Source organism: Podarcis erhardii (genome assembly GCF_964252035.2).
Source record: "Podarcis erhardii genome assembly, chromosome: 5".
Lineage (NCBI taxonomy): Eukaryota > Metazoa > Chordata > Lepidosauria > Squamata > Lacertidae > Podarcis > Podarcis erhardii.
This window is the reverse complement of record NC_138509.1, coordinates 36,361,928-36,389,682: the sequence shown is the minus strand read 5'-3', so window position 1 is coordinate 36,389,682 and position 27,755 is coordinate 36,361,928. Positions and strand designations below refer to the sequence as shown.

Here is a 27,755-nt window from a genome sequence, read left to right as displayed (position 1 = left end):
CTTGACCTCCACTTCTTTTTCTTCTCTTTCATTGTTTCATTTCATTTCATTTTATCCAGTTGATACTTTGCTTGTGGTGTTGCTTTTAGCCCAATGATTCTATTCTAGACTTAAGATGAGAGCAGAAGTCATGTACTCTAAGACAATTCTGAGATTTTTCACCTGAGTCAAACTATCTCATGCTGCCTAGTGGTAGCACTCATCTTAACTATGCCTTTATCTTTGGAACACATGCCAAATCTTGACTTCAATGTAACACAATATGGCTACTGATTAACAAAAATTGGGGGTGAGATGTGTTTTGGAGTGACCGCACTAGAAAATAGGGATAGGGAATTTTTTTCACCTTGCGAGCCAGATCCAGAATTATCCTACCCTCTGTGGACCATTTTTGATAAGAGTGTGGAGCCAATCCCCTGATGTTACATGTCATCAGGTGCAGGATTATCTCCCATCTTAGCTTCAACTCCTCTGCCATTCCTCTTGAACTCCTTAATGCAAGATATGGATGTAAAAGTGTGGACATGCCCAGCTTCTCATGTTGCGACGTACAATGAACTTTATATAAATCCCTCTCTCTCTCTTTTTTAAGAACCACCTTATGTTTATTTACTTACAGATATGTCCTTCCATCTCTTTGCTCTGATCTGCTGACAAGTACATATCCTGGCAGCTCCCAAATCCACAAGGTAAGCAAAGCGTTCATGAGGATTTGTGCTCATGATGCTAAAATGTTTCTCTATGTGCAAAAGGTTTGGGGTGGTCACAATGGGTCGCTTCCCATCAGTGCACATCCCATATTATTTCAGTCTCTACTGTTTATACATTTGTGTATTTGGGAGACAATACAATTTCATGCATTCATTCATTTCTGAACCTCTCTGCTGGCTAAAAAAAACTTCTGGTCTCTTTTAAAACCCTAGTCCCACCTGGTTTAGAGGATAAACTCACAAGCTGTGTGTGTTCTTGATACACAGTTGCCTGCTAATAGATATGAAATAACATTGGCACTGATAGCAGCAGAAGCAGTTGTAGCAGCCGTAGCACTGAAACAGAAGCAATATGTTCTTTATCCTCTGTGACTGCCTCAACTTCAGGTCAAGGGTTGAAGCGGGATTGGCAAAGGAGATTTGGAGGCGGTTCAGCCAGGGTGACACAAATGTATCCAAACATTTACATGAGGTCAACAAACACTCTCAGGAATCTGTTCTCACCTTTGAGCTACGCTGTTCCTTGTTAGGACTGTACCACCTCAGAATTCACATGGGGTGGGGAGGATTGCTGCTTCAAAGCTGCTCAATTGACCTATGGCTTCTAGGCAACTTGGTTTATTCAGGAGCATTGAATAAATTTTCAAGTCAATTTTGGGAATTGGAGAGTATTTGGTGCTGCCGATACAGTGCCATATGAGGCAAGGGGGCTACGGTGGCATACAACAGATCTTGATTTTTGGAAGTGAAAATAAATAAGGCATGTGTGATCTCTTGTGTGAGTGTATCCACACCCCACCCTCATTTTCTTATTTACCACTTATAAAACATTAGCAGCAGCAACAACTTCTCTCGTAGTCCCTACAGATCAGTTTAGTTGATCAAGGCCTTTCCAAATTCACCTCTGATTTTACTTTAGGTGAACTTTTGTGGAAACTCCAGCATATACTGAAACACACCCATTTCCCACAAACTCAATGAGCTCTTAAAGCAAGGAGTTTCTAATAACTTGGTTAATGGAGATTCTGTCAGATTTGTGATTTGTGTTTGCATTGCTGACTGCACTGCAGTGTTGAGCCTCATTGTTGCAACATGTTCGTCAATAACTGCCCTGTTAAAGCCCCCCTTTTAAAAAGCCCATACGTCTAAAGAAATCTCACATGATTCTTGTGGTTGAGCTATGGACACCCCCTACTTTTGGATATATTCTTTTATTGCTTCCATAAATCCCCTGATGGTCAACAGTGGTGGTAGTTGAGAGAGGGTGGAATCAATACAATGAGGCTTGATGATATACAATGATAGGCATCATAATTTTCAGAAGCATAGCGCACCAAGCAAACCTGCAATAAGTGGAAGTAATGGCCATTGAGAAAGATTAATATTATAGTACTAGTAATGGATTTTGTCCATTATCAGAATACATGCTCAATTAAAAAAAAGCCAGTGGGTCTGGTTGGGTATCTTTTCATGCTCAAGACTAGGAAACAATTGATCCTAGCCTTGTTTGATTTCCACCCTGATAGCAAGGAAGACCTCACTTATATCCATGTGAAAATGAGAGAGAACTAATTAGAGATGGAAAATACCAAGAGATATAGTTGAGGAACCGGAAGTGCTCATTAAAAAGTCATTGCTCAAGTTTCTTTTTAAAATTAGGAATGCTGAAGCTCCAGCTTGCCTCCAGGACTGGCTCTCTGACCTAGAAATTCTTCCCCTGAAATCCACGAAGGGTTGGAACTTAATTCTGATGCCAACTAATGGAAATTGTTGGTTGGTTGGTTGGTTGGTTTCAGTAAGTGTTTTTCCTCAAGATCCTGTACCCAGTTTACACTTTCTGTGAGGGTTTGTGTGCAGTCCAGGATTTCTGGGCTATATACATATTACAGAGGGATTAATTAAATAACTGGAGGAACAAGGTTGTGGTTGGAAAAAAGGTGGGTGGTAGGACTGCGGGGAAAACAAAGTGAGAAAGATTACAGCGACATCATGATTTGCAGCTTTTAATGAGGCAGGACGGTTTCACATGGCAACCCTGTATTTAACAAGGGAACAGGCGTAATGGTCCGGGAAAGAGATCTTGATGGGAAATGTAGCCGAGTCCAAAGCATGGGGTGATTAAGCATGGGGTGTGCCCATTGGGTTTCTGTTTCTTGATCATCGGCCTTCTAAGTTTTATGTTTGAAACTGAGGGGTCATTTAGAAACAAAACCGACACACCACCTTGTGATGTTGTGTGGGGTCTACTGCCTAAAAGAAAATGTCAGAAATTCCATTGGTTTTCTGGTTGCTTCCTTTCCTTCTAATTGTTCAGGCTCCATCCTGTGCCCCTTCAATGTGGCTGAGGTGCTGCCACTGTATCATGTCTAGCCCTTAATACTTAATCCCACACTGTTTTGCAGTTATCCACCCAAGTGGATGCTGTTTCTGACTTCATGTTGACGTGAACGAGAGCTTGTACTTATTCCGCTTTTAGCTTCTGTTACATGTACAGCTTCTCATAGTAGGTGTTTTTAGATGGCGACTTCTCATGAGTTCTAGAGTTGAGGCAGATTAAGTATCCTCACGCTGATGTATCTGATTTCCATTTAGCTTCACCATTCCCATCCTTCATGGGGCTGCTGAGCTTTTAACAGTTGTCCAGTTTTCATCAAGTTTCCCTATCACTTATTCACTACTGGGAAATCCCCCCCCCCCAATCCTGGAAGCAACAGAAACACAGAGATGTGGAAAAACACCTTCCATTTTATTGACTTGCTGCTATGCTTCCTCTTCAAAGTCTGTTGCCCACGGTGATGGTTATGCTGGTGATGTTTTTGCCTTGAGAAAATGCAGAGATTAGTTTCCCCAACATTTGATCTACAGATTAGGAAGGTGTATGTCTCATTGCACTAAGATGAATAAAATGGTATTTCCAAATGGCCCTAAAAAAACAAAGCCTCAACAGGATATTTCTATTAGTTCTGTGCCAAAACCTGTCCTCCATGTTTTCTTCCCCTGCAGCAAAAAATAAATAAAAAAAATCTTCAATTTTCCTCCTCATTCTCAGGGTTTAGAATTTCTTTATCATTTCGTGGGGTGCAGGATTGAGCCTAATTTAACACTGCACAGCGGCCATGGATGGTGTGTTTTCTTTATTCCCATTGAACATTCCTTCACTGCTCTGACTGCAGGTTTCACAGCTGCCTCTGCTTCCTGGTCTGAAAAAGTCCAGCAGTAGAAAGTCACATCTATACCATACATTTAAAGCATATGACTCCCCCCCCAGAGGATTCTGGGAACTGCAGTTTGGGGTGCTAGGATTTGTAACTAAGCGAGGAGTAAACTACAGTTCCCAGAGGGGAGGCCATGTGCTTTAAGTGTATGGTGTGGCAGTGACCTTTCCCCCTGAAGTCCCTTAGAGGGCTAGAGAGGCCAGCTGCCAGCTGCAGGATCCAGGCTCATTTGCTATCCTTTCAATATGCCCATAAAGTAATTGGGATTATAAGCTCTCTTCTACGAATGCCCTACTGAAAGCAATGCAGAAGAGTGCATTTCAGCAGGTACAGCTTCTCGCTCTGCATTGACACTTCACACCCACTGAGATGTCCTTTTCCATGCAGCTCTTAAAGCGACCTCACCATCTCCTTGTATGAATGGACTGCAGCCTAGCACACACGGCTCCTTCATTCAGCTGCCCACTGCAGGAGAATTACAATAAAAAAATGAACAATGACTACTGCAATCAACTCACGATAATATCACCAAGGCAACTATCTGCAAACAAACAATAAATGTCCATAAAAATGGCTAAGGCAGTTTCTTTCACAAATAGGTTTTATCCTAAACAATAGCAAACACGGTCAATAAAGAGTTCACTAGTAATATATCAGTGGTTCAGTGTTCATTTCTTCTCTTTCCAAAACAGATTTTATCTTGAACAATTGCAAATGCAGTAATAAAGAGTCCACTTGTGATATACCAGTGGTTCAGTGCTCGGACGCCGTTCCGGTAATCCGAAGTTTCGTCACTAAAAAGCTTAGTCATCGAGCTTTGTAGTAAATAATAAACAAGAGAAGACAGTATGTAAACGACTTAAAGCAGGGGTACATCTGTCCCCATCTGCATGTTTCCATCGGGAGGAGCATAGAAAGAGGATGCTGTTCTTCAGTTTGTTAAACCTGAACCACTGATATATTACAAGTGAACTCTTTATGTACTGTGTTTGCTATGTTTAAGATAAAACCTATTTGGGAGAGAAACTACCTTTGCCATTTTTATGGATGTTTATTGTTGCCTTGGTGATATTATCCTGTGTTGTTCACTGCAGGAGCAGGTAGAAATCGCTGCCTTTTAGAGAAGCTTTTAGGGAAGCTCTAGGTTTAAGGTCACATTTAGATTTGACACCTTTGTTTTCCAGACGAAGTCTCTCGGGGTTGTCTTGAACTAAGGCCTATTTAGCATAGACCCACTAAAATTAATGAACCAAAGTTAGTCAATAAACTTCAGTGGGTCTACTTTGAGTAAGACTTGGTTGAAGGCAACCCTTAGGACTGGTTTAGATTTAGCTAGCACACTAACAGAAACCAGTGCAATGGCTTCCTCTTGTGCAGTGGGGCTCCCTCCCCTGCATCTTCCCCAAATCCTCATCGGACAGCTGGGAGAGCCCCCAAAACAGCACTTAGAAGAGAGGAGGAGAGGATCATTCTGTCTGGCAAGCAAGCAGCATGGCATAGGGGGAAACTGTACCTGTTGCATTTCTTTCAGGCATGAGTTAAAGGCAACACACCATTATCGGGGTGGGGGGGTGGGGATTGTGATGGTTTTTAGGGCACTTCCAGAAACATGACAATGGGTTGTTATGGCATCAGGTGTTTGTTTTTTTAACTCATTGGATTTCCTTCAGGTAGGGTAAATCTGGATTAGATTGGGGAAAGCTAGGTACTGACATTTTAATGTTCACTATGTCATAAGGTCACTGGAAATAATCTTGGGTGCATGTGTAGCACTGATACATAATAAACCTCTTTCTGGAAGCAGACTGATTTTTCACTCGGCACTTAAAACAGTTTGAGTAGAGTGGTCAGATGGAAGGGGGAGCAGGGCTGCTATACCTGCTGCAATCCTGATTTTCTGCAGCTGTTAAAGGTGCCAGGAGTCCTGCCCTCCTTTTCATCTCACCACCCTTCTTCCGAACCTCTCTTCCACTTTTGGTGTGGTTGCATGTAAGTCATGTGCACGGCTATAAAGGAGCAGCTTTTATAGAAACGTTTGGGGGGAATGGAATGTAAATGTTTAAAACAAGTCATGCATAAAAGTTAGGAAGCACTTTCCTGCCAGATCTCCTGTTGATCTGAGAACCGCATCCCGCTTGGAGTTGGTGTGTATGTTCAAGCAGGGCACTTGATGCACAGCAGAGGATACGAGGCAGCTTTAATGATCACAGTTTTAAAAATAAAGAACGGAGACCCTTGACAACTGGATGAGAGACATGAATACTCTTCTACCCAGCACAGATATAGAGGTATAGGGAAATGTGCAGAACTGCTGCCTGTTATGAACAGCTCATTCCACTGAATGGGACCTTGGCCCTCTGCCCCAAAGTCCTGGCCTGGCTGGCACCACACCAGAGTTCTGTCAAGGTAGGAACCATTGCGCAAGCTATTACAACTGCGAGTCCTGGGCACATTCCTGGTACTTTATTGGTAGTTATGATGTGGGGCCATAACATTAGAGTTGGCCTCAAGATCAGTGCTAATAAAGCTGAAATGGAACTAAAAGCTTCTTCCAAGCTGCTTATCGTTGTTTATCTTGAAATGGACTCAGTTCCCTCCTAGAAATGGCATTGGATAAGGTTTCAAGGGACTGCCTGTGATTCTTGTCAGCAGGAATATTGTGTGTTCAACCACTAAAGGATTAGGCTGCAGCTGGGCTATTTTAGGTCTCCCTCCAAGGAAAACTATATCACATACCAGACAGCTTTGCTTATTTGTTTTATTATTATTATTTTTTAAAAAGAATTCTTCATTCAGCAGGGGAAGAAACATCCTTTTCAACAGAGCAACAGAATGTTAATGTTGATGGTCCAAATGAAGTGCTTTTGCTTGAGTAAGGTAGTGGAAAGTGTGGTAGTGTCTTAGCTCCAGGGTTTCTCCATATAATTTAGGCTCTCTGACCTGGAAGCCATTTCCCTTGTTCTCAGATGAACAAGAGGGCATATCCATACTATGAACTAATAATGGTTCATAAATATGAAGAGGTTTTTCCTGTCAGTGTAATTGTTAAGACTTTCTCCAGAGAATTCTGAGAACTATACAACACCACAGTTAGAAAATCCATTCATATCTATGAGGCAGATTTTATATCCATTTAATTGTTAAGGTTTTCCCCAGAGAATTTTGGGAACTGAGAATTCTGAGAACTGGGAATCCTTTCAACACAGCTTCCTACCCCTGTCCAATAAGACTCTAAAATTGGGCCCTGACAGGAGTACAGACAGGCAACTGACAGGTCCAATGAAAGAGGTTGTGTGGGTTTTTAGATGAAGGTATAAGGTGTTTTATTCACTTTCGTTCGGTAAATTTGCCTACCACTATTCACCTAATGGTGATTTACAGCACAATTAATCCCAACAATAATAAAACCACGATATACCCATTTGAATAAAACTATGAACAACATCACATTCTTTAGAGATACCTGGGTTATTCTGTTGGTATGCTGGCTTGCATATGACTGGAACCAAACTGGATATTTTATTTCTTTTACTGGCTTCTCCTTTGGATTTGATGGATTTATATTTGAACATGGTTGTAAAACTCCTCTGAGGGGCAACTTAACCTAAAAAGTACTGTATACAGTAAAAAAAGCTTTTAAAACTAACAAATAGGAAATGGGTCTAGGAAAAGGAAGCCTATTCTGCAGAGACTGCATTTGAAACTGGCTGGCTGTCTTTGGGATTTAGTGGTGCCCATCTTTGGTCTGGCTTTAAATTCCAGCTTGCCGATACAGTTCCTCATTCACGCAAAGCTATAAGGGAGATGATCTTCAAAGGCACTTTTGACAGTTGGGCTGCTTGATGTTAGTTATGCCTTTGACATTCTACCCTTCCCAACTTTAGAAAGACGTTAACTGCTTTCCCCCCCCACCACTGGGGTGAAATGCTGTTGTCTCAGCCATGAAAGTTGCATGCATACCTTTTAAGAGTCATTACTCTGCACTTCTGGAAGATTAGCCTGTGAGGCCGCCTCCTCTTCCTCCTCCTTCTTACATGAACACAGATGTTGCATCATACATCTAAGGCTGTGATCCTGTGCATGGTTACTTAGGAATTAGTGATGTTAATGGAACATCTGAATAAATATTGGTTTGTGGACTGGACTCTAAGCCACCTCACCTCACCAGCTCCCAAGTATCGAAGTAAAACAACAGCACATTGCAGTTCAGGATTCAGTCCATTCAAATGCATTTTGAATGTTAACGTGCTATGATTTAAAAATATTCTGATGATAGATTTTCTGTCAGATACAGAGATTCCATCTGTTATGGGTGAGGCAGAACATGAAGTGAGATCAATGGAGTGACTCTGGATTAAAGTGGCAAATATGGCCCATAGTCAGCTGCTGCCAACAATGCATAGAATTTACTCCTGCGGTTGTTGGGAGTTAAAAATAAAAAGCTTAACTTTAAACAATAAAGCTTGCCTCTCCATTGAACTATTTGATAGTGGCCTTTGACAGAGCCATGTGTGGTTTGCTTTGATCTGTTCCCTATTGTTTCTTTTTTGCTTTTTTGTTTCAGATGTCAAATAACCCATGTGCCAGGTAACATTCCATTCATGCCTTGCCTGTCAACTGGCAGGTCTTGCAGAGTGACTCTGGACAGAAAGGAAGACTCCCTATCCCAGCCATGGCTGCACCGAGGAAAGGTTTAAGCGCCTCCCCTCCCGATGGTGGCTGGGGGTGGATGATTGTGATCGGCTGCTTCCTTGTTACTATCTGCACAAGAGCTGTAACAAGGTAAGGGCGTTTATGGGTGTGATTCTTCACCCAGCTTTTGTTGTTGTTATCCCCTGCTTGAAAGCGGTGGGAAATGCTACCTTGTGGTCCAGGAATGGAGGATGTTAATTAACTTATCTGGACACTTCTTAGCCACGTTATCTGCAGAATGATTACAGCAGTCCACTGGATAGCTCAGTTGGTTAGAGCATGGTGCTGATAAAACCAAGGTCACAGGGACAGCTGCATAGTCCTGCATTGCGTGAGATTGGACTAGATGATCCTCAAAGTTCCTCCCAACTCTATGATTCTAAGTCTAATAACAGCAGGATTGCTTTGCTAAGGCAGCATTAAAAGTGTGTCACATACATTGAGAAAGACCCAGGTGGATCACCTGAGGGGAGTGCATTGAACTATGGATGTGACATCCCTCTGCATCCCTGATACATGATGGTACCTTCCTCTGCAGAGCCGCAAAGACATGTAGGGTTGTAGCCAGCTGTGTCATACTCTTGAGTACACCTACTGAACTTGTTGGCTTTGAGTTAGTCAACCCATAGAGTGGATGAGGGCCATCAAGCTGATACTGAATCCAGACAGGATGGGTTCCATCCAGATAAAGTGAGTGGATGGAGGCTTGCAACCAGTGCTGTTTGGACATGTACTTCCCCTGGAGGACAAAGAGTGGAATTCTGGAGTTCTCCATGCCAACTGGGGAAGCTCGAGTGGTGATAGCAGCCAGGAGTGTTTTTTACCAATTTAGACTGGTATGCCAACTGTGCACCAGTCTGACCTTGCCTCAGTTATCCAAGTGTTAGTGATATGCGGGCTGGATTTCTGCAACATGCTTCACATAGGACTGTCTTTGAAGACTGCCAAGAACATAAGAAGATCCCTGCTGGATCAGGCCAGTGCTCAATGTTCTCTTCTCGGTACGGCCAACCAGATGACTTCAATTGGTACAGAATGCAGCTGGCTGTGTCCTGTTAGGAGCCTGGCAATTGGTTCACGAGGCACTTATGCTGATTGCCAGTGCATTGCTAAGACCAATTCAAAATGAGGTGGTTACATTTATTTAACAGGGAGCAGTTTGCATCCCCACCAGGGCACGGGGCTGAAGCTTCTCTGCCCACCTCAGCACTGTGCCAACTTTTTTCCATTTTGCTGCCACCTTCAAAATTGGTGGGCTCTTGGGAATCTATTTTGAGCAGGACAGAAGAATTTGTGGGGGGCGGGGAGCAGATCAAACCATTGGGAATCAGAGTTAGGCACCTTAGCTTTGAAAACTTAAATGCTTCGGATCTGAGTTATTTTGAGGACTGCCTTTGCAGCCTGTCCATATGTTAAGATCTGCAACGGAGGCCCTCACATGCTTGCCACTGAGAGGGTGGAGAGCACAAGAGGGAGGCCACAGTGGCCTCACATTTCTAGAAGACATTTCCTGCTGGGATTCCTCAAACCCCATCGTCATACATATCCAGGAGAGCCCTGGATACCCTCTTTTGTTTCCTTCTGATTTCCTTCTGAGATTATTTCCCTGTAGCAGTTTTGCTTGCATAATTTATGTGTGCATTTCTTGCTTTTATTAATAAATGTGAGGTTTTAATTGCAATTGTACTGCATTGCATTTTCTTTTGTAATCTGCCTTTGCGGTGGTGGGGTGTTTGACCTTTACAAGGCAACTTAAAAGTACTGTTTTTGGCATTGGATTTAGTAAAACTGCAGAATAAGCTCCTTTTCCAGACCTGGGCATAGCCTGGGGTGGGGACTCGTTAAGGAATACAAAGGTGCTGATGACCAGTCAGATTCTTGAGGCTGAGCAAATGAGGTTGCCAGGGTAACAGTGGGTGTGATGTCACCACAGGGGAAAATGTCCTTTTTAAAAAATGAGGCTTGGCTTTAGCGAGGGTTTTGGGGAAGAAGTAGGGTGGGGCTAGAGGTCATGTGGGCCGAGGGACGGACAAGCTGTATGGAGGAGACACAGGAATTATGTTTTGTTTGCATTTAAATCCAGTGCTGTGTCGCTGTAGCAAGCAAGTCCCTCTTGAGATGTGATGCTCAGAACCCTCTCTCCATCCAGACTCAGGTGTAAATAACAAACCATATTTCATAAAGACCCTACAGCCTCCATTGTGCCCAAAGGAAACATAAGCCCTGGTTCGGTGCCAAGACCCCTTGTATCTAGCACTGCTCAGCAGAGGTTAGGGTGGCCGATAACAGTACTTTAAATAACTAAAAGTCTTAGCACCCGAGGCCACAAGGGTCTTTTCTATCCAGTAACAGATTAAGTGGTTTATACAACTCGCTGCTCTTTCATCACATCCTAATCTTGCTGTCTGAGGCTTACTCTGCTTAGTGATAGCACTGGCCTAAGTTCACAACCTTTCCAAAAATTATGCAAGAGGATGGCAAATGAAAGAACCAAGGTGAGGACGACCTCTTGTTAGCACTGCCTCCTTGTCAGAGTCTCCACCCAAGGAAATCCTGACAAACCAGCTCCCCCTTGACTTTTCAAAGGTTGTCTCGCCCTGTACAGGCGACACCCAAGGGTGTTCTTGGCCCCCATGCATGTCAGCGGAGCACAAATAAACCCATTCTACCCCTGTCCAAAGGGACCCATGCATTGGTGGCTGCACATCACTTGAATGCACGCAAAATTATTGCCACCTGTATTCTGAGTAGTTTTTGCCCCAACCGTTGTTAATGTTGATTGATTGGTTGCAATGTTGGTGTCAGGGAATGGTCTGAAGGCGAGTACTGGAGAATGCATTCTATGGCAGACCAGCTTCTCTCTGATGGAGAGCTGGAGGGAGAAGAGTCTCCCCCCTTGTCCACATGTTCAGAAGAAGAGAGAGAGAGAGACAGGACCTGAACAGCTTAGGGAGGAGTTAGCCAGTTTCAACATAATGACAAGAGAACCAGAAGAGAGGGGGCATCTAGTTGAGACGTCTCTTGAGAGTGTGGGGGACCCCCCACCCCCGTTCACCATGGACTCAGAGGTCTGAATGTATCAGAGAGCAAAGGAGTTAGAGGGAGGGACAAACTTCCCATTGACACCCAGAATGCTGCAGAAGTCGGAAGGAGAATTAGACTAGCCAACTGCCCTCCTTGCGGAGAGCTGTGTATTTGTACTCGCGACATGATGCTGTAATAAAAGGACTATAAATCTATCAACTGCTCATTAATTCTTATCTGTAAAGTTTCCAAAGGGAGGGGAGGACTCTCCATGCCTGACAGTTGGTGACTTTTTAAAAAGTTATAATTTTGATGTGAGCCACCTTGTGCGGAACGTGACACATCAGTTTAGGAAATATTTCCCATGACCAAGACGCTTTGTAATATGATTTACACTTGTTCAAAAAGTAATTATTAAGTTTGTTTAATAATAATATTTGTTCAGTAAAAAAGATCCCTATCCAATGGGACTGCTGCACATACCTGATGGGCTGTATGCTGTTTTGTCTCGGTGGGCAACGTGAGAGACAGAGAGAGACAGCAGGTTTCTTGGTTCTGCCCTGTTTTTTGAGGACTTGCCTGATATGACTCATTTCTCAGACATTGGCTGTGCAATCCCTTTCCACGACTACTCTCAATGAGACGGGTGAGTGACCCAAGAAGGCCCCTTCTCTATATATACTCTTCAAGCATCTTAGATATTCAGAAAATATCTGATACTGCCTTCCTTCAAAATAGAAAATAGAAGAAGAAAAAATTGGCCAGTGTTCAGCGTTTGCATAATACACATGTGTTTTGGAGACAAAATTATTCCACCAGGTGTTCCTCTTCATCCACATAACACATATCATGCAAACTACAACACTGATTCAGAGCCGCTTTTCACAAACTGTGCAAGGACTGTTCAAGAGTGCATTGCACAAATTAAAATGCATTTGGCCCCGAGGTGTGAAGGAGATTTAGGCAAGCCTGTCTCTGTTGGTTTGCAAATGTGGCTTCAGTTCCATTTTCTTCCTGATGATAAAACTTTAAGAAATGGAATTATACATGGAATTTTGTTCCCACCAACCCAAGAAGGGCAGAAACATCCAGCCAAATATTTAACACTGCAGGCTGTGTCTGCTAACTTGTCTAGAGGAAAGAGACTGAAGCCTCAGAGCATGGACCAGGAGGAATATCCTGCAGCTATACCAAGTGCGATAGATGACATAACTGGGGAGCACATGAAAATGGGCCTCGGTGTTCCAGCCAAATCAGCTGGCACGGAAAGACAGCTCTGAGTTGTTTTTTAGAGGTGAACGTGTTTCAGTTAATGCTGTATCATGATGAGCTTGAAACAAACACTGCCATTAATCATCAGTTGTGCACACACGGGCCCCTCGGAAGGGCAGTTTTCTGTCATGTTTGCAGTTTTCCTAGGAGGAAGCTTGTTTATCTGTATGAAGCAAGGGGAATGTCTTATCTAAAACGGAGAAAAGCCTTTTTAATCCACACCTCTTGGGCGTGTGTGTGTGTCTTGCACAGAACAGTGAAAACTGATGTATAGATCACAATAATCGGACATAAACATTATAAGCTTCAAGCTCCATTTCGTATTCCTTCATAAGAACACCACTCAGTAGATCTGTGTTGTTCAGAACAATGCACCTGCTTGTACAGGCTCTGTGCATACCTGGGATAGGAACTTTAGTCTGAGACTACACAAAAGACGGTCAGCCACTGTCACCCTCCTGTTTCTTACAGAAACAATCTTTCTCATTTCTCTTTGAGGGAAATATTTGAGGGCTTATTTGAAAGGAGGGGCCCAGTAACCCTCACAACAGGGTAAAATCCATGGCTAAATAGTCAATGTCCATTGGCCACGAGGACCATGTTCTGCCTCCACAGTCAGACGCAGTAGGCTTCTGAGTGCCAGTTGCTAGGAAACACAAGTGAGGAGAGTGTTGTTGGGCTCAAGTTCTGCTGGTGGGTTTCCCAGAGGCATCTGGCTGGCCTCTATGAGAACAGGGTGCTGGAGTATATGGGCCATGGACCTGATCCAGCAGGGCTCTTCTTACTCTATTAAAAATAAGTCTCCCTGAAATAACAAACTGGGCCTTGAGCCCAAAGACATTCCAAGGCTCCTTGGTGCCCTCAAAGTGAAAACTAAATGGAGTCCACACACTGGTGAGGAGAAATGGACAATTTGACATTCTTTAATACTAATCTCCACCCCCCAAAAAGAAATCTGTAAAATTTTCAGGTTTCCTTGCTTTGCTAATGGTAGGGCTGCTTGATTATCAGGAGTTACCAACCTTTTGGGACCTGGGGGCATATTTTCAAACCAAAGAAACTGTTGTTGGCAGCACACAGGAGCCCCAACTCTCACCTCCCCTACACCCTTGAAAATCCCTCTGTGCCTGGGCATGGAAAAGGGTAAAAGAGTATTGGGAAATGATTTACAATGAATTGAAAAAAAATGTTAAAAATTACTTCCCCCCCCCAAAAAAAACCCCCCAGAGTCCTTTCTGTTGGGGATAATTCAGACTGAAATTCCTATGTGTAAGAAAAGGTGGTTTATGTATGCGACAACTGCAGCCCATGCTTTGTTAGCCCCAAAATGGAAAACTAGCAAGGCCCCAACCAAAGAAGATTGGCAATTTAAGTTGACAGAATATGTACAGCTTGCAGACTTAACATATAGAATAAGAGAACAAGAAGAACATACATTTAAAGAAGATTGGAAAAGGTTTATTGAATATATGGAAAATAATTCTGTATATCTGAAAATGCTGGCAGTATTAAGATAAATTCAATGGTGTAAATAAGTTTTGATGGATGAAATAATGGAAAACCGACTGGTATAGTTTTTGTAAGATATGCAGGGATATAAGATATGTAAAATGAACCATGGAAAGAGAAGAAGGGAAGTCAGTGATATCTTAAGTATGTAAAATGTTTATCTGAAATTGTAAAACAGGAAATGTAATAAAACACACACACACAATCCCTCTGTGCTACAATTTGGGTTTTTTTGGTTGAGCAGTGGGGAGTATTCTGTTGGCTAAAGGTCCATGAATGTTACTTAACTTTAGATAAATGATAGATAAATGATGATGATAGATAGATAGATAGATAGATGATACATAGATAGATGATACATAGATATAAATAGCTAATAGTGCTCATATTCGTTTCTATTATTTCCATTCCTGCCCTCGGGTGAGCACGTGAATTATGGCAATTTCCATGCCCCTTTCCCTTGCTTTGACATCCCTAGCCCAAAAAGCACAAGGAACCATGTTGAATGCAACTCTCTGCCTTTCACTTGGAATCCACCATACATCTTAAGTTAGTTTCCATTTATTCTTTAACTGCAGTAGCTTAACATGTTGAATTAAATGTGTGTGTGTTTTTTCCAGGTGCATCTCAATTTTTTTTGTGGAGTTCCAGACTTACTTTGCTCAAGATTATGCCCGGACAGCTTGGATCCATTCCATAGTAGACTGTGCTACAATGTTTTGTGGTGAGTATTTGGATCAATTGTGCGTATGGGTGAAGTACTTTTAGGCTGCAGTCCTATGCCTAAAAGTCTCATTCAATTCAGTAGGACTTCCTTCTGGGCAAATATGCTTAAGATTGTGCTGCACGTCTCCTTTTAGTAACGGTTTGATACATAGTCATAAAAAACCAGAACTAAATGAGCAGAGTTTCTGGTTTAGACCTGCCTGATGATCAGAACAAACAGTTCCACACAATCTCTCTGGTTTCCAGTTGTTTCATTTCATTTATAGTGCACTGCTTTCCTGTTATGGTTTAAAATACACGATATGCATTTTAGTAATCAGGGAATCAAAGTTTAATTGGAGAAACTTTTAGGATGCACTCCCATCGCTTTGTTTTGGACTACAGTGGTACCTCTACTTACAAATGTGATCTGTTTCAGGGTGCCGTTCACACCCCAAAGGTCTGTAAGTAGAGTGCTGCTACTGCGCGTGCGGCGAACCCAGAACTAAACACTTCCAGGTTGGCCGCGTTTGTAACCTGAAAAGCCGGAACATGAAGCAAATGTAACACAAGGTGTGACTGTAATTACGCAAGCTGAAATGCAAAACTCACAGGGTACAATTCACTTCCTGGCCTCCGAAGCCATATTTGCGCAAGCAGAAGGGAATTGGCACTTCTTTCCATGAAAGACCTTTTAAAAAAACGATGGTATTTGACTTAAGTTTTATTCAGAGCAGGCCTACGGAAATGAGTTAAGCCCATTCATTTCAGTGGGCCTACTCTGAGTAAAATTTAGTTGAACGCCACCCAGTGTGAACTTTCGTACGTTCAAAAATATTCACAGACCAGCATGGAGAAAGACAGAACAGATTTATGAATGGGTATGTTTAGAACTGAGACAGAGTAGAAACAGGCCAATCTGCTCATCTCTACTCACATCTATTGTCAAGTGTCACCTGGGAAGGGGATGATGTGGGCTCCTTTGACCTGTATGTCTATTGCTTCCCCATCCACAAACCATCACTCACTGAGAATTCCCTTATGTGAAAATCTCTACCCACATTTCATTTATGAGATGCACAGAGTCATTGTGGGGCACAGAACCTATTTTTTCCTCGTCGGAGGATAACATTTCAACATAACTTAGGGAGTGTGTTACTAATTTAAATGTACAAATCACCTGGGCTCTAGAGCAGATGCCAATATTTTCTATTACCCCCCTCCCCACCATTCTTGATTTTTTTTTTTTTTAAGGGGAAACAGCCATGGCTGAAAGCTTTATGGAGGGTAGGGTGCAGAACCCATGGCAGCCTTTCTCTCTGTTTGATTTTGGAGCACCACAGATGTGTGTGCATCCCTTTTTAGTACACAGAAATCTATCCCCAATGTGCATGCTTGTCCATGTGAAAGTACGTGTGTTCAAATGGAAATGCACCCCATTGACTGCCTTCATTTTCATTTTAAGCTCCACTGGGGAGTTTCATCAGCAATCACCTCTCCTGCCAAGTGGGCATCATTCTGGGAGGACTTCTTGCATCTGCTGGACTTATCCTGAGCTCCTTTGCCACAAGCCTAGAGCATCTTTACCTTTCCTTAGGAATTCTTACAGGTATCATACTACTACTACTACTATTACTATTGCTGTTATTATTGTAGCATCAATACTATTATTCTCCATGCTTCAGGAACCTCCTCTGAGAGCCCAGTTCTGTGCATTTTTCTGGGAAATAGGCTCTGCTGCTTAATTCATTGAGACTTAACCCCAGATAGGCATCTAGAGAACTGCAACCTTGCAGCAGAGCTCCATGCATGTTGCTCAGGAGACTAATTTGACTTGTTTGTGTGTTGTGTGTGTTTAGGGCTGCAGCCGTTGCCCAAAATCCAGCTGGTCGTCCTAGTGCTGTTGCTTCACCAGAGGCACCCACTAATGGAGGACAAGAGGAGATGATGTTGGCTGATTCTCTCTCCACCTGCAGGCTCTGGTAGTCCCTGAAAATCTGTCCTGGAGGGTTGAGGGACCCCTCAGGGCATATTTGTGGAGGAACACTGAAGGCTGCAGAGAGGAGGGGAGATGGGGTGTGGGGTGTGTGTGGAAACTCTCCCCTCCTCCTCCATTAGTGGACATATCTGTTAATGGATCAGCATATCTTATGCTTTTACGTATGACCAGCTGTCTGTTTCCCAACTACGTATTTGAATTAGGACACCATAATTCCATTTTACAGATTGGGAACTGAGGTAAGGAGACAGTGACTTGAACAAAGCCATACAGTGAGAACCATAACTATGGTGAGATGTGGAGAGGGGAAAAGGAGGGAACCTGGTCAACAAAATCAGGAATATGAAGGAAACAATCAGAACAAAGCCAAGGTTACTTTTGAAAAAAAATAATAATTCTGACTTGGATCCTCAGATTGCAAATTCAAATGTTGGAAATCACAATGGGATCTTAATTTTGAAATTCAGAAATGCAGGTTTGTTGTTTTGGTGGAATGCCATAATTGTGTGCCGATGACTGTTCAAATGTTGGTGTTACAATGTGAGGCTCACCAATGGCACCTTTTGAAGTTCTGGTCTAATTTCCCACTACTTTTCACTAAGATTCTCAAGTCTGCAGCTGAAAATTCTGCCTCTCAAACTCTGGATTCTGAAAATTCATCAGATTTCAAGTGATTACATGATTCCCCAATTAAAGGCCACACATTGTGACAGTGTGAAGTTAGCACACCAGTTAACCTTCTGTGGTTAATTCACTAAATTTAAATGTGGAACCAGCATCTTCAGCTGATTATATTGCCTGGGATCATCCCCAGCGAATTCAGCCGTGTGTGTTTGTGTGTGTGTGTGTGTGTGTGTGTGTCCATCCGTGTGCGCGTGCGTGCGTGCGTGCGTGCGTGTGAAATAACCTGCAATGTTCTGCTAGTTCGTTTTCTTCAAAAATGAGGAACGGAAATGTTTACACAGAAATTGCTGACTTGTTAAAACTCGCATTATAGCCATGGTGATGGGAGCTTAGTGCACAGACCCCTGCAGTTTAATAACAATTTTGTAGAAATGCTGTACTCAAAGGCTGCCAATAGCTTGTTTGCTAAGAAAAAAAAGGTCCCTGTTATAGCACATATTGTGCGAGTGCTTCAGTATCAGCCTTCAGCTCAGCTATTGCCCAAAAATAACCAGCACTTTGTACTAGCAGATTTCCTTCGTGCCTTGGCAGCTTCTTGAATGACAATTACTATGAGAACCATCTATGGAACTCACTGCTGCAAGAAATGATGGCGAGCCCTCAGTTCAGTGTGCCTCTTGAACATAGCAAAAATCTGAGAGCAAACTACGGAAGGAGGGCTATTTTCTTTATGCTGATCTCATTGGCCTCTTGCATGGTTAACAGAGAAAAGAAACAGTGATGGAATCTGCATTGCTAACAAATCATATTTTGCTTGTGTTTGTGATTTTCTTCTTCCAGGCCTGGGATTTGCACTTTCTTATTCACCAGCCATAGCCATGGTGGGCAACTATTTCAACAAGAGGAAAGCCCTGGCTTATGGGATGGCCATGTCAGGCAGTGGCATTGGCACCTTCATCCTGGCCCCGGTGGTCCAGCTCCTAATTGAACAGTTTTCCTGGCGGGGAGCCTTGCTCATCCTGGGAGGTTTTGTTTTAAACCTCTGCGTCTGCGGTGCCTTGATGAGACCGGTTGCGGGCAAAGAGGACCGCAAGAGCGTGCCCGACTTCCCGGAGCAGGAGTTGGGGCCAGAAGCACAGAAGCAGGACTTGACACAGTGGTCGGTCTGCTCCCCTCTGATCAAAGTCTGGTCCCACAAATACCTGTGCCAGTGCTCGTGGCAGGAGTACCACTTTCTGCTGATGCCAGACTTTGTGGTGCTCGCAGTGTCCGTCTTGTTCATGGCTTACGGCTGTAGCCCCCTCTTTGTTTACCTGGTGCCTTATGCCTTAAGGGTCGGGATGAGTCATCAGCAGGCGGCCTTCCTCATGTCCATCCTTGGGGTCGTCGACATCATCGGCAACATCACTTTTGGATGGCTGACAGATAGACGGTAATGGCCAAGAGTGATGACATAGAAAGCTGGGTGATATGGAATAACGAGCCCCATTGCACACCCCACGGATTATTTTCCATGTTAAGAAGAGTGCATCTTTCCTTCCTCCCCCCTTCAGCATTAACAATTTTATTGTGGTTTCCATTTTATCCAGTGCATCTTGGGCTGCGTGTCCCTGCTAAATATTACAGGCTAGTTGGGACAAGGGTGGCACTGTGGTCTAAACCACTGAGCCTCTTGGGCTTGCTGATCAGAAGGTCAGCTGTTCGAATCCCCACGACGAGGTGAGCTCTCATTGCTCTGTCCCAGCTCCTGCCAACCTAGCAGTTCGAAAGCATGCCAGTGCAAGTAGATAAATAGGTACTGCTGCGGCAGGAAGGTATACGCCGTTTCCGTGCGCTCTGGCACTCGTCACGGTCCTCTGTGCGTCAGTAGCGGTTTAGTCATGCTGGCCACATGACCTGGAAAACTGTCTGTGGACAAACGCTGGCTCCCTCGGCCTGAAAGCTAGATGAACACCACAGCCCCATAGTCACCTTTGACTGGAGTTAACTGTCCAGGGGTCCTTTACCTTTTTATTACAGGATAGAGTCCACAACCAAAGGAGACAAAAATCCAACAAATGCAACAGAGCACGTCCAGGCAGAAAACATGAGGATCAGCCCCTGGAGTTGCAGATAGATAGATAGATAGATAGATAGATAGATAGATAGACCCCAGCTACAGTGAAGATCAGATGTCAGATGAAATAAATGTGACTTCATTGCAACTGACTCTCTTGCCTACTCTCTCTCTGACGCCTTGCAGGTGTTTGAAGAAGTATCGTTATGTTTGCTACTTCTTTGCGGTGGGGATGGATGGCCTGTGCTGCCTTTTCCTTCCGGTGCTCCAGAGCTTTCCGCTCCTTGTGCCTTTCTCCTTCACCTTCGGGTATTTTGATGGAGCCTACATCACGCTTCTCCCAGTGGTGACTGCGGACGTGGTGGGCACGGCTTCCTTGTCATCTGCCCTTGGGGTGGTGTACTTCCTTCATGCAATACCCTACCTGATTAGCCCACCTGTTGCAGGTCAGTTTTGTATGTGAATCGGCTTCCCTGGTTATGTATGAATCTCAAGTACATGGCTTTACTGGCTCCTTCCTTTTCTTTCCAATTGCTGCTTGGATTCCTCTTGCTCTAAACTCAACACCAGAGGGCAATACATTCCTTCTGTATGCAAGGCAAATGCAAGAAAGAGGACCCTAGAGAGGTCCAGTTAAGAGGAAAAAACAAAACAAAAACAGACACCATACTGCATTGTTGCTATAAAGCCAGTAATATGTGACAGATCTGAACAGAGTTCTTCATTGTCTTCTGGGTATTTTTCTTCATTCTTTCACTGTGAACTTTCAGTGCGAAATCACACCTTGTTTTCTTTAACTGCTCTAATGCAAAGGCCACCTGTGGATACTTTTGTGCTGTTATTTAGAAGTAGCGTTTGCCGCTGCCACCAAATGTCTGTGTCGGCAACTCAAATTATCTGCCGAAGAAATTGGAACCATTCGCCTTATGTGAGCTATGCAGACCAAACAGTCTGGCAGGTCTGGGTTTAAACTCTTACTCAGCTGTGAAGCTCATTGGGGGACTAGGACTCAGTCACTCTCATGGGATTGTTCTGAGGACAAAGCGGGTCAACCCACATCCATGCAGATGACCATGGGATACAGAGGTTGTTGATAATACCTCCTGCTGCTTCTAGTTGCATTGTACCTAGCAATGTAGAGAGTGGAAGCCCTGCCTGTCATATTGCTCAGCATGTCCTCTGGCTTTCGAGATTTCACCAGGTACCATCAACACATTTTCAAGGATGACCTTTGCAGCCATAAGGGTTAGGTGCTCCCTAATGCATAGGGACGCAGGTGGTGCTGTGGATTAAACCACAGAGCCTAGGACTTGCCTATCAGAAGGTCGGCTGTTCGAATCCCCGCGACGGGATGCACTGCTCTGGTTCGCCAGAAGAGGCTTAGTCATGCTGGCCACATGACCTGGAAGCTGTACACCGCCTCCCTTGGCCAATAAAGTGAGATGAGCGCCGCAACCCGAGTCGGTCACGACTGGACCTAATGGTCAGGCGTCCCTTTACCTTTACCTTTTAATGCATTCTTAATATTGTACACTGCCCTGGAATCATTTGATAAAGGGCGGTATATAAATTGAAATAATAATAATAATAATGGCAGCAATGTTGTATCTTTCCCTACAGGTTGGCTTGTGGACACAACTGGCAACTACATGGCCTCGTTTCTGCTGTGTGGGTTTTCCATGATATTCAGCTCGATGCTACTGTGTTGCGCAAGACTAGCCAAGAAGGCGAAACGGACTCCCTTGAGGCCTGGGGCCAAGCAACCAAGCTGGACAAATGGAGCCATTGTCTATTCTGTAACTAGAGAATTAGATCACAGAGGTGTGGAGCTGCTGGCCAGTGAGGCAAACAGTTATAGCAAAAGATGACAACGTGCTTGAAAGGGCCCTCCCCATCTCCTTAGCGTACCCAATAACCTTTTGCTAAGATAGATTTTTGTTAAGTCTTGCTACACTATTTGAAGATGTCCCTCCCCACTGGAAGAAAGGAGAGAAGGAATGCTTCTTTGCATGGGACTTTTGTTTTCTGTCCTTTCAGCAGGTAAAAAGCCTGTGCCCTAATGAGGGTAGCAGAGAAGGAGGAAGTTCTTCTCTGAGGATGTAGTTAAGATAGTTTCTAATGCAGTGCCGGGGAGGTTGAGGGTGGCCCTGTATGCACAAAGAAGGCAAACTAGACATTCAAATAGATGATAAAACTGTGTGTAAAACAATGTTGACACAGTAAAAAGCCTTTTAATTTTGCACGTGGCTGCTCTTGCCTGGAATAAGCTGGGATGAAAAAAGGTTAAATGCGTTCTTTGGTTAACTCTGAAAATCAACAGATGCCTATTGACTTCTGCAAAGGAACTCAGCTGCAGAACTGCTGCTTTATACTGTTGTTAACTTCATTTCAAAAGGTCACAAAATATGCTTTATGATGTGCCTGGATTTGATAAACAACTGGGATGTGGCTTTTGGAAGGCTGGCGATTCTCACCGGTTTCTTCTTTAAAACACCTGAAAACAATTTGTAGTAATCAGAGGGAACGAATGGAAGGAACGAATTTCCATTTGAAAAAACTCATAGCGAAGCTGGCTCTAGTATCACAAGGCGTTCTTGCGACATTGCTGGTATGGAGGCAGCTTTCTACTGAGCAATACTGAGCTTTTGCAGTATTGATCTGCAAAGTAAACACACTCAAATTTATTGAGTACATGCATCCAGCCATGTGGGTACTTGCTTGTGATGTGGCCACTTAAGTGCAGTCTATGGTAAGCTTCGCCCTCTTGTTTGGGAAGCATAATACAATGAAAGGGGCCTTCGTTAAATTTAACTAAGGTTTGTTCCTATATTTTAAAGCCTTTTTGATTTCCTAAAAGGTTAGCTTTGAAATTCTTTGTGTGCTTGTTCTGCTCAGTTGCACACTTATTAAAACCCAGAGAACATTCATTGTTGATGAGTGCATGTTAGAGATGGGGGAGAAATGAGTTCAGTTTGCATTTGAAGTTGATGCAGATGAATTATTCATTCCTTCAGTGAATGCATTTGGTGTTAATAATGCAGGTGGCACTGTGGTCTAAACCACTGAGCCTCTTGGGCTTGACGATCAGAAGGTTGGTGGTTCGAATCCCTGTGATGGAGTGAGCTCCTGTTGCTCTGTCCCAGCTCCTGCCAACCTAGCAGTTCGAAAGCACGGCAGTGCAAGTAGATAAATAGGTACCACTCTAGTGGGAAATTAAACTGTTTCCATGAACTCTGGCTTCCATCACAGTGTTCCATTGCACCAGAAGCAGTTTAGACATGCTGGCCACATGACGCAGAAAGCTGTCTATGGACAAACGACGGCTCCCTCAGCCTGAAAGCGAGATGAGCACTGCATCCCATAGCGCTCCTTAAAAATTTGCATCTTTTGCAACTGAGAATGTGTACAGGACATGTGATTGAAAAGTGCATGTGGAATGCATATAATTAGTGAAATCCAGCCCCTCCCCAACAAAGATGCATTCTGTCAGAAGAAAACTGCTTGCCAAAATGCATACACTAAGCAGAATTATGCGGCACAAATGGAAGGTATTTCTCTGCGTTTCAGCCACATCTCCTGCTTAATAGCACAACAATTATAAAGCATTGCAGTGACTCTGTTTCTAGGCGTAGCTGGCCACATTTGCTTGTTCATGATGCAGTTATGTGGGTGCAACCTGTTTGTGTGAGGCAGCTCTCTCTCTGCAGTTGTGGTCACTTCAAGTAACCTGTTTTATGGCATGGCTGGAATCTGCACATCTGTACTGAAGCGGTTTTATATATATAACTTCCCACATAGGGTGGCAAATGGTTTTGCATTGTTCACGGTTGGTGTGTTTTGGGCCTTGCCTGTTCTATTGGCCAAAAATAAGAATTCTGCCTACATGCAGGAGAGACATTCCAATAATGGTTGATCTTACAAATGGCTACTAGACCTCTTCAAGGTTCCTTTTAAAGCAAACTATGAGGAAACTTTTTTGGTCACTCAAGGGTAATCCATGAGGTGACACATGCTGGTGGTGCGCAGGGCCAGAGAATTAAGTGGGTGGGACTGTCTCTTCCTCCTCCTCCTCCTCCTCCTCCTCTTCTTCTTCTTCTTCTTCTTCTCCCAACCTTCTTTCTTTTCCCTCCCTCCTTACCCAGCAGGCTTTGGGGACTGGTGATGGGGACAAGATCAATCTAAACTGACTGCTTGCAGAGGGGATTCACCTGTTAAACATGTAAAGCCAACATGTTCTCAAAAGAAACTTTGGGAGCCATCACCCCAATTATATAAGGAACTCACTATTGATCTTTGAACATGTCTGTTGTCACTTGGACATTCCACTGCTAGCTGCTAAAAACCGATGATTTTCTGAGCTAATCCTCCCATTGTAAATCAGAGTCTGGTGAGTCTGTTGCATAAATAGCTAGGCAATTTAATATTAAATTAACAGGTTGCTTTCATCAGTTTCAAAAGGTTAATCAGTATAAAAATTTCCATACCAAACCAGTGATCAAAGACTGAACACACACTTCCCCAAAGCTACATTTGGCTAAATAGTCTACTGAATTTAATTGTGTTCATGAGTAACTCAGGGGAGTTAGTGCCTGCAGTCCATGCAGTATGCATGCCCCAGCCACAGCGAAGTTATCAATTGCTCTTCCTTTCACAAAGATGTTCAGATCTCACACGACACACAGTCCTGTATTGCCGGGACTGGCAGGTAGACATCTGATGCTGCCACAAGGATACAGCTCATTGTTTCCTCCATACAACTTTTCACAGTATGCTTTCCTAAGGCCCTCCTAGGTAGCCAACACAGCTTCCTCCAGGTGTTATAGGTAACAACTCCCACTAGGCCTTGACAGCTTGTGTTGGCTGGGGTGGAAGGGAATTGGAGGGTATCCAGTTGGCCGGGGCTGCATTAGTACAGACATATTTTTCTGTCCTGAGAGAATGAGTAGGTTTTCACAGTAGCCCATTTAGCTCAGCACAACTTTGGGGCAATGTTTTAGCACCCGTGTTACAAATCTTTGAACACCTGCAGTGAACACTATTCCACAGAATAGACTTGTAAATTTGCTTAGTTATAAATTTATTCCACAGAATAGACTCATAAATTTCAGCTTAGTTGGCAGAACATGAGACTCTTGATCTCAGGGTTGTGAGTTTGAGCCCCATGTTGGGCCTAAGATTCCTGCATTGCAGGGGGTTGGACTCAGGGTCCCTTCCAACTTTACAGTTCTGTGATCTATGAAAATGCTATTAAATAATAGTTATTAAAGAATAAGTACAACGAGCTACAGACTAGAATGAGACACCAGAAACAACAGTGTTTCATTTGAAATGCTTGAAGGCTGGTACAAATATTCCGGCTGTGTCTGTCTTTAAATTTACTCCCTTTAAATGTACTCCCCTGCACAACCAACCTACAATCTCTGTTGCGCCTGGCATCTCATTTTCTACTGCACAGCAGAGGACTGTAAACAAATTGTGAGTACTGTGAACACTGTCACAGAATTCATACCAGAAGTCAATCCTATTGGGAGGCTAAGGATGGAGATGGCCACTATTGCTACACAAAAGCCTCCCATTTATTTACGTCACCCTTATGATAAACATTCCAGCTTCTAGCTACCAATTTTACAATTGCAGATTTCAGTTTGAAACTTCAAATGTGGAAGATGAGCCATTAAATGCCTGAATTGAGCTCAGCAATTCTTTGCTGTGACCAAAGTATTGTAGTCTGTAAGTTCCTGGTTCAGTATTGTTTTGAATGTGCCATTGTAACTGAGATGTGCTTCGTCCCCAGTTGCCTTTTTGCCAGATGAACCTGGTTGGGAGAGCGAGGGTGATGGATTAAGCCAAGTCAGAGAATACACAAGCAAAAGTAACCAGAAAAGTACATTTCATTGGGCAAAATATTCCTGCACTGCAGGGAATTGGACAAGATGAGCCTTGTGGCCCCTTCCAGCCCTACAATTCAATGATTCTATGGGAGAAAGGGACACGATGGATCCCTGTTGTGTGCTTCCCAGTCCCTTGTCTTCAGGAAAGGATTGGGAAATGAGATTGCAAGCAGGCAATTACTGGTAGTAGTTTTTAATTGGAACGTAGGCGAGCTAATGACTATGGTATGTCCAGATAGCTATTTGAAATGTCACAGTTTGCATTTCATGGTGTCTGCTTCCTATGCCCAACTGGGATGACCAAGGGCCCTGATATTACGAGCAACAAATTTCAAATTAGATGTTGAGACATTAAAGCCATAATTGCTGAAGGTTAACATAATATACCTATATATAAGCCAACTCATCAACTTTATATTTTCACATTTATACTTCCCGTTTCTACTGTATGAAACAGGCTGCATCAGTGATCAATTTTGCACAAAAAGGAATGCAGTTGCCTGGTGGCCCCTAAATTGATAAAAGATTGCACCAAGCAAGCCTCCCTGGGGGAGTGCATTCCACAAATCTGGAAGCAGAGGTGCATGTCATTGCTTTTGGAGGACATAATTAAGAACAAGCTACACGACACATGGGGAGGCTTCGAAAGAAAAATTCCCTCCCAGGTTGTGGTCCCAATAAAAACCACTGCTCTGTAAATTGCTGTTTGGAATGGAATAGAAGCTCTCACTGGAACCAAGAAGAACTTGCATCTTGTACCAAGGAATTTTCGTCAGTACTTTGGCAGAGAAGCATAAGGGTTAAATCTCCCTGCCTACAATTGTCCCCTTCCTGATTGTCTCCCTCTTAAAGATGCTATTTGCATTTTAAAAAAGAGGATTGCTGCAACCTGCAAGCAATGCTTTTAGGATTGTGAAAAGGTTGGCCCACAGCAGTTTGAGGAAAATGTAACTCCTGCCAGTTCTCTGTATTATTATTATTTAATTGGCTCACCTGGTGTCCCATGAGGCATCATCATGCACTACTTGCCAACTTCTGGAAGCATTGTCAAATTTCTCTACTATGAGAAATGTGAAACTGGTCTGGAAAAAAAAAGTTTACAGAACAGTGACCCAGAGATTATCACGAGAAGCATGAGATGAGACTTGCCTCTGCAGAGGCGCGTTGGCATAAATGTTTTTTTCAAACAATGTGTTTTTAAAGTTCCCAGTGCTATTCCTTCCTCACCTTTGTTTCCTCTCGGTATCGCTTATGCTCCCATATTTCTTGCACCTCAAATCTCTGCACATAAATGCAGGGAGATGGGGGGGGGGCTGGAAACCAACAAACCCAGAAAAAACCTGTCCCTGAAGATTCTTACCATATTTGCCGCAGAATTCCTTGGATTTGCACCAACAAAATGAACATCGACAACTTCGCCCTGAGGTGTGAGAGAGAGAATTGTTCTTGAGGAAATGAATGCTATGTTGTGTGTACACACCACACAACACTGCTCCTGTGCAAGGAGGTCAGGTGATTATCGCTACTTCCCTCTGAGCACTAGGGTGGTGTTTGTTCAGCTCCTACTATAGTAGCAGCCATTAAACAGACATAAAGGAATGTGCTGTATTGTACAGTGGCTTTGAAAAGAGGGTGGGGTTATTTCTCTGTTGCACAAATGGTGCTGTTTTGGTTCAATAAAGAACTCAGAGGAATGGAGGGTAGTGGCTATATTTTTACCTTTTTTTTGGGGGGGGTGTTAAACATTATTTTCGTAATTTCTTTCGTATGTTTTTCATTTGTATTTTGTTGATTCAGATTTAGTTCTTCTGTATTTCAAAATTCAGATTGCATTTCAGAAGCTAACTTTGCACAGATTTGCGCAGTAGGGCAAAAAAAGTCCACTTCCAACATAAAAGCATTGGGGGGGACACCCCTTCAGTTGCCCAACTTTCATCATGTGTGTGTTGGAGTAGAGTGTGTGTGTGTGTGTAGAGCTAAATAAATCTGGAAAGGGTGTGTGTGGAAAAAGAAGGCTGAAAATAATTAATGAAAAAAGTGTTTGGGGTTATCTCATTT

The 27,755-nt window shown here is 43.4% G+C and overlaps 2 protein-coding genes across 6 annotated transcripts in view; one reads left to right on the top strand and one right to left on the bottom strand.

The window, feature by feature from the left end:
* The window catches only part of SLC16A12 (solute carrier family 16 member 12), a 40,406-nt gene extending 18,358 nt beyond the window's left edge, over window positions 1-22,048 (top strand). The window contains exons 2-8 of one of the 3 annotated variants that reach the window (XM_081861877.1): window positions 620-689; window positions 8,490-8,707; window positions 15,043-15,146; window positions 16,593-16,736; window positions 18,591-19,182; window positions 19,993-20,252; window positions 21,427-22,048. In XM_081861877.1, the coding sequence (XP_081718003.1) occupies window positions 8,598-8,707; window positions 15,043-15,146; window positions 16,593-16,736; window positions 18,591-19,182; window positions 19,993-20,252; window positions 21,427-21,674 (1,458 nt within the window). In that variant the 5' untranslated portion in view covers window positions 620-689; window positions 8,490-8,597 and the 3' untranslated portion in view covers window positions 21,675-22,048. Of the gene's footprint in view, window positions 1-619; window positions 690-4,118; window positions 4,253-8,489; window positions 8,708-15,042; window positions 15,147-16,592; window positions 16,737-18,590; window positions 19,183-19,992; window positions 20,253-21,426 lie in introns of those variants that run through there. The other 2 variants (XM_081861879.1, XM_081861878.1) reach the window with 2 other exon arrangements.
* A 1,873-nt stretch (window positions 22,049-23,921) lies between these two features.
* The window catches only part of ASAH2 (N-acylsphingosine amidohydrolase 2), a 37,009-nt gene continuing 33,175 nt past the window's right edge, over window positions 23,922-27,755 (bottom strand). For all 3 annotated transcript variants that reach the window (XM_081861797.1, XM_081861796.1, XM_081861798.1), the window contains exons 21-23: window positions 27,058-27,117; window positions 26,691-26,779; window positions 23,922-25,621 (exon numbers count right to left, since the gene is read on the bottom strand). In XM_081861797.1, coding sequence (XP_081717923.1) covers window positions 25,447-25,621; window positions 26,691-26,779; window positions 27,058-27,117 — 324 coding nt within the window. In that variant the 3' untranslated portion in view covers window positions 23,922-25,446. The remainder of the gene's footprint in view (window positions 25,622-26,690; window positions 26,780-27,057; window positions 27,118-27,755) is intronic.